This window comes from Rana temporaria, chromosome 2 (assembly GCF_905171775.1).
Source record: "Rana temporaria chromosome 2, aRanTem1.1, whole genome shotgun sequence".
NCBI classification, from domain to species: Eukaryota; Metazoa; Chordata; class Amphibia; order Anura; family Ranidae; genus Rana; species Rana temporaria.
Genome location: NC_053490.1, coordinates 244,159,770 through 244,165,769, shown reverse-complemented (window position 1 = coordinate 244,165,769; position 6,000 = coordinate 244,159,770). Strand labels below are relative to the sequence as shown.

The window sequence follows — 6,000 nt, the reverse complement described above, 5'->3', positions numbered from 1 at the left end:
ATTTGGAATTCAAGACTCAAGACCTCGGAATCTGGAAGATGGATCTCAGGACTCAGATCTTTGATCTCAGAATTTGGAGCTCTGCACTTGGAATTTAGAACCCAGATCTCAGGATTTGTAACTTGGAATCTGAAGCTCAGTACTTTGGAATTGGGAACTCTGAACTCCGAATTTACTACTCAGGAAGGCAGTTAAAACAGAATTCAACCAGCTGCTTTTACAGCCCCCCCAAACAGCAATGGAAAACAGCCTAAAAACGTTCTGCATGCTGCAGTTCGTCTGTGCTAACAGTTTACTATTAAAGTCACATGGAGCTCTTTAGACCCGCAACACCTGTCAACACAACACTCACTGCGGTGTGCATGAGCCATTTATTTTAAAAGTAACGTTGTGAAAACACAGTCACACTTATAACTCCCTGCCCACACTTGGCTCAGGAAAGATGGCGCCACCGTGCGGACCATCCGTTCTCCTCCAAGATGGCGGGCCCGGTAACTACTTCCGGGTTTGTGGAGGAAGCAGAGCAGAGCGGAGTGGAGAATGAGGAGCTCGGAGCGGGTGGCGGTGCTCCTCCTGTGTGTACTGGGGCTGTCACAGGGTGAGACGATAGATGAGCCGCACTACACCGGTCATAGCACATCTTCCTACGAACAGCAAGCCATTGGAGTTATTGTAGTGTCTGGAAAGACTAATATTATTGTGTAGAGATAACGGGCAGTGCACTGTGCTTTACACAACCTTCTTTCCCAGTAGCTGTATGCTCGGTTTACTATGGTGGGAAGACTGACCCATAGAAATGGGGTCTTGTTATATAATGCCAGCTTAGTAGTTGTTTCTGTGATACAGTAATGAAAGGTATGTAGTTAGCTAATCACCTGGTGGCCCTAGAGCCCTTGGCATGTGTCACAATGTTGGTGCAAATCTTTGTCATCATGTTACATCCATTACATGGTGATTTCACCTTTACTATGAAACTGCCTGTCCCAATAAGGAGCATCTATAGATACAAATCCAAAGTTCAATAATGTCTTTGCTACAGGAGCCATGTACATGCCTTCTGAAGACTGGCTGAAAAACTCCCAGATATGGCATCACTCCACCCTGCCTTGTTACTAGACCGCTCCAATTAAAACCCCCCTCATATGCATTCTCCCCCCTGTCACAGTACCCCTAGGCTCAGTGATCCTGCAGCAGAGGCGATGATGACCCACACATCTCGCTCCTGTGATGGTGGAGATTAAGGATGAGCTCAGGCGTGTTCGCACACCCCACATGCAGAGCCCACCAGGAAGTTGGCGCTGCTCTAATCGCAGACAGTGAGACATTTCCCGATCTCTGCAGCCGCGCACAGGGACGATGTCTCACTGCCTGTGATTATCGCAGCGCAGTGCCGACTTCCTGGCGGGCTCTGCACGTGGGGTGTGCGAACACTCCGTAGCTCGTCCTTGGTGCAGATAAGTACCTACTGGCCGTCATCCTAGCAACAAGGCAGGATGGTATGATGCCATCTCTGAGTTTTTTTGTGCAGGCTTCAGGAGGAACTTCACCACTTGTTTTTTTGCTAGAAATTTACTTATAACCCCCCCCAAACATTATAAATGTTTATTTTAGCAGAGACCTTAGGGAATAAAATGGCGATTGTTGCAATTTTTTATGTGACACAGTATTTGCGGCACAGTTTTGCAAATGCAATTTCTTCAGGGAAAAAATACACGTTGATGGAAGAAAAAAAAAAAAACCCCACAATAGCTACCCCAATTTTTTTTGGTATAAGGTGAAAGATGTTACATCAAGCCTAACACGTCACACTTTGAAAAATCGCATTTGCTCGTGGAATGGCGACAAGCTACAGTAAAATCTTCATGGGCGACACTTTAAATACCTTTACAGGTTTAGAGTTACAGAGGAGGTCTAGCACTGTAATTATCGCTCTAATGTTCGCAGCGATACCTCACGTGTGGTTTAAATACCGTTTATATATGCGTACGTGACTTGCGTGTGCGTACGCTTCTGCATGTATGGGGGTGCTTTACTTTACTTTATTTTTATTTTCATCACTTTTATTTGTATTACAAGGAATGTAAACATCCCTTGTAGTAGCAATAAGCATGACAGGTCCTCTTTATGAAGAGATCTGGGGTCAAAAAGACCCCAAATCTCTTCAACTTTAAAAGCAAAAATATAAATATATATCATTTTTTTTTTTTCTTCCAGCCTGGATCGGCGTCATGATGTCACTCCAGTCCTCCAAGGCCATAGTAGGTCAAAGAGTGTTGACTCTTTGGTTGCCTATGAGAGAAGCCGGCCGCACTGCTGGATCGTTTCTTGGGCGAATCAGTGGAAGCCGTAAGAAATACTGGCAGGAGTCCCCTCTTGTCACTTGGGGAAACTGTTCCAGCTGCTTATGAGCTGCTCAGACTGGCTTCCTGAGAAAGCGGTCCGCCTGCTGGAAAAAAAAAGATACCAGGGTCATAGCCGATATCTTCAGCCATAGTCCCGGTAAACCACTTGCATACCGCAATGTATATATACATATTGCGGTCATCAAGTGGTAAAATGGCCCACATCTATGGACTATGGAAAGAGTAATATTTAACTTTGGTCTGAGCTGCACAGTTTGTTTTTATTTATAGGTGCCCCTCACCTGGTTAAGCAGTTTGCTAGTAAAGGTGAAACAACCCTTAAACCAACCCTGTCGCATAGTAAAAGTCCTACAGGAAAGCACATACCTGTAAATGACTGAGAACTTACACTTTCTGCTGCCTGCACCGCTCTGTTGTAGAGAAATGGCCCTCTTCGGAGCAAAAACAACACGTCCAGGAGTTGCCGCAGCACCCTGTGGGTCACACAGCGTGGATCTGCTAAGAATGTTGAGTGAATTTCAATGTTTGGAGGGGCAATGATTTGACTTGGTACAGTGGTGGTAAGAATGGGAGAGGCAAAAGTAGTGGAAGGAGCCTATCCAATTATGTGCTGGCAAGAAGCATGGTAAAGTGATTCTAAAAGTACAAATATGTACCGTATTTATCGGGGTATTGCGCGGACCCGCATATAGCACGCACCCCCAACCTGCAAGGGAAATTTCAGAAAAAAAAAAATACTTAGTTTGAATGCCCCTCGTCGGTGTCTTGCCCGGCGTCCATCGGCGGTCTTGTCCTGTCCGGCGGCCGTCTGCGGCCTCGGTGGTGTTTTCCTGTGCTGTCTCTGAGTCGAATTCCTGCGCGGTGTTTGAATGCCGCCGCCGACATATACCGAACGCAGTACACTCGGCCACGCTCGGCTTCTCACGCATAACGGCTAGGAGGCGTCACAGAGCGGCGTATATCGCGCACCCATGATTTTCCCCTTATTTTAAGGGGAGAAAAGTGCGCGGTATACGCCGATAAATACGGTATATTATTCTTTAAAAATATATTAATATATGTTATACTGACCTGCTCTGTGTAATGGTTTTGCACAGAGCAGCCTCGCCTCAATCCTCTTCTTTTGGGTCCCCTACCGTTGCTTTCTGCTGCTCTTCCCCCGGCCACTGAGTGCCTCCATTAGCAAGCCTCTAAGGGAGGGGTCTAAAAAAACTGGTGGCCCTCAAGCTGTTGTAGAACCACAATTCCCATAAGCATGACTCCCATAGGCAAAGGCATGATGGGACTAGTAGTTCTGCAACAGCTGGAGGGCCGCCAGTTTTAAGACCCCTGCTCAAAGGCTGTCTCCCTAGCTGCGCACCTGTGAATGGACATTGTCCATTCACACACAGACTGTGGCTTGGCCCCTGCTCCCTTGTCTTTCCTCAGTGGCTCACTGGCTGTGATTAACAGCAGCAGCAGCCAATGGCTTTCATTGCTGTGTGAGCCAATTAGGAGAGAGAGACCAGGGAGAGCTGCTGCTTTCATGCACATTGCTGGATCGAGATGGGGCTCAAGTAAGTTATTAGGAGGGGGAGCTATACACAGGAATTTTACTGTGTTGCATTCTCTGCCTTTAGAGCCACTTTAATAGCAGAGGGAGAAGCTGATCACTTTGTAACTTCCCCTTCACCATCCAGTCATAGGTAGCTCGGACATGACAGCCTGGGCTCAGAGGAAGTGGGTTGAATGATACTGGCTGTCAGTCAACCCAGAAGACTGAGGATATCTAGTGATGGTAGAACAGAAGTACTGTGAGCCATAGCTCCAGTCTAAAGGTGAATATTGCTTCAAAAATTGCTTGTCATTTGATTTCTTTAATGGCTATTTATTTCTATTTTTTTTTATTTAAGTTCCACCTTCATCTCTTAATATCCATAGGTATAATTATCATATTGATTTGAATGCTGACACCCTCAAAGGAACCTGTACATGATTGGTACTAACATCCCAAGGATCTTGATGTTTTTATCTGTCAATGTGTCGTTGAACTTTGAAGACTTGTTGTTTTTTGGGGCTGTTTATATGATTTTTCCATTGCAGGACAGGAACAACATGATTCAATGGTTAAACTTGATGGAGGAAAGTTCAAGATGGGAACAAATGCTCCTGATAGTAAAGATGGGGAGGGCCCAGCTAAGCAAGTCATGGTGAATCCGTTTTCTATTGACAAATATCCAGTCACCAACAAGGATTTCAGGTTAGTTTATTAATTTCTTGTTTTCAGGTTTGCTTATATTTAGAGAGATACTCCCTGCAAGTAAGGGCCCTTTTACATGTGCGGACCGGACCGTATGTCCGCATTTTCATCCATCCGTTTGCGGATGAAAACGGGACATACATTGGTCCCTATGTGATTGTGGGTGTCAGCGGATAGACATCCGCTGACACCCATAATCACCCGCCTCCGCAAAGATCCGATTTTGCGGACGGAAGAATGTCCTATTTTTTTTTTTCTCCCGTCTGCAGATCGGATCGGATGAACACAGACATACGGTCCATGTTCATCCGATCCCCCCCATAGGGGAGAGCGAAGGAAAGACAGGGCGTTCCCTGCACAGTGTGCGGGGACCGCCCTGTCAGCCGACGGCTTAGCAGGGATTTTACGGAGGATCCCCGCTGAGCTGAGGGACACACGGAGGCGGATCATTACTGATCCGCCCGTGTGAAAGGGCCCTAACAGGTTTTAAGGTGTTGTCAAAAATCCTGTGTGGATTATGGATTGTTGACTAAGTTCAGTGAATAAAAGGTATTCACTGAACTTAGTGATTTAAAATGATTCCTGCACACTTGTATAGCAGTCTGACTGTGTTTGTACATAAAACACACAGTAGACTGCTATGCTGTCATAGAGTTGGATTGGAAAATCTTTGGATGATTTCTGATAAACCATGTTAAAGGATAAGTTCACTTTTGCAACATCTTGCATGTTCCACACGTTTTTGGGGTAGAACATGTTCCAGAATCTGCAGCCTCTCCCCCTGTTCCCCTTCCCTTACGACAAGTGGGGATTTTCTTCTTGCATCTGCTGTCACTATTTAAAAACGGCACTGCCATCATTCTTTTTCATTTTACATCAGCCTCAACAATGTAGGAAAATTGCAGCCAACGCTTGTATATAATTGGGAAGTTTAATCCAAAGACTAGATGTATAAGAACAGATTCCACACATTTATTTATTACTCAGAAAGCCCTGCTTCATGCACACTTCTTCAAATGTCGTCATTATCTACAGCATGGGTCTTCAAACTACAGCCCTCCAGTGGTTCAGGAACTACAATTCCCATCATGCCTAGTCATGTCTGTGAATGTCAGTGTGTTACAATGCCTCATGGGATGTGTAGTTCTACAACAGCTGGAGGGCCGTAGTTTGAGGATCCCTGATCTACAGCCTAGTAGACTCTGTACATCTGTAAAGCCCGAAGGCTTTCACACTAAAGCGGTGCGCTAGCAGGATCGCTCCAAATGCCCTGCTAGCCGCATCTTTGGAGCGGTATAGGAGCGGGGTGTTTACCGCTTCTTCCCATTGAAATCAATGGGAAACCGCGGTAATACCGCCGGCAATGCGCCTCTGCAGAGGTGCATTGCAGGTGGTTTT

The 6,000-nt window shown here is 45.9% G+C and overlaps 1 protein-coding gene across 1 annotated transcript in view; it reads left to right on the top strand.

The window, feature by feature from the left end:
* Positions 1 to 431: 431 nt before the first annotated feature.
* Positions 432 to 6,000, top strand: part of SUMF2 (sulfatase modifying factor 2) — a 31,401-nt gene continuing 25,832 nt past the window's right edge. The window contains exons 1-2 of the mRNA XM_040336734.1: positions 432 to 598; positions 4,446 to 4,602. Of these exons, the coding sequence (XP_040192668.1) occupies positions 541 to 598; positions 4,446 to 4,602 (215 nt within the window). The 5' untranslated portion in view covers positions 432 to 540. The remainder of the gene's footprint in view (positions 599 to 4,445; positions 4,603 to 6,000) is intronic.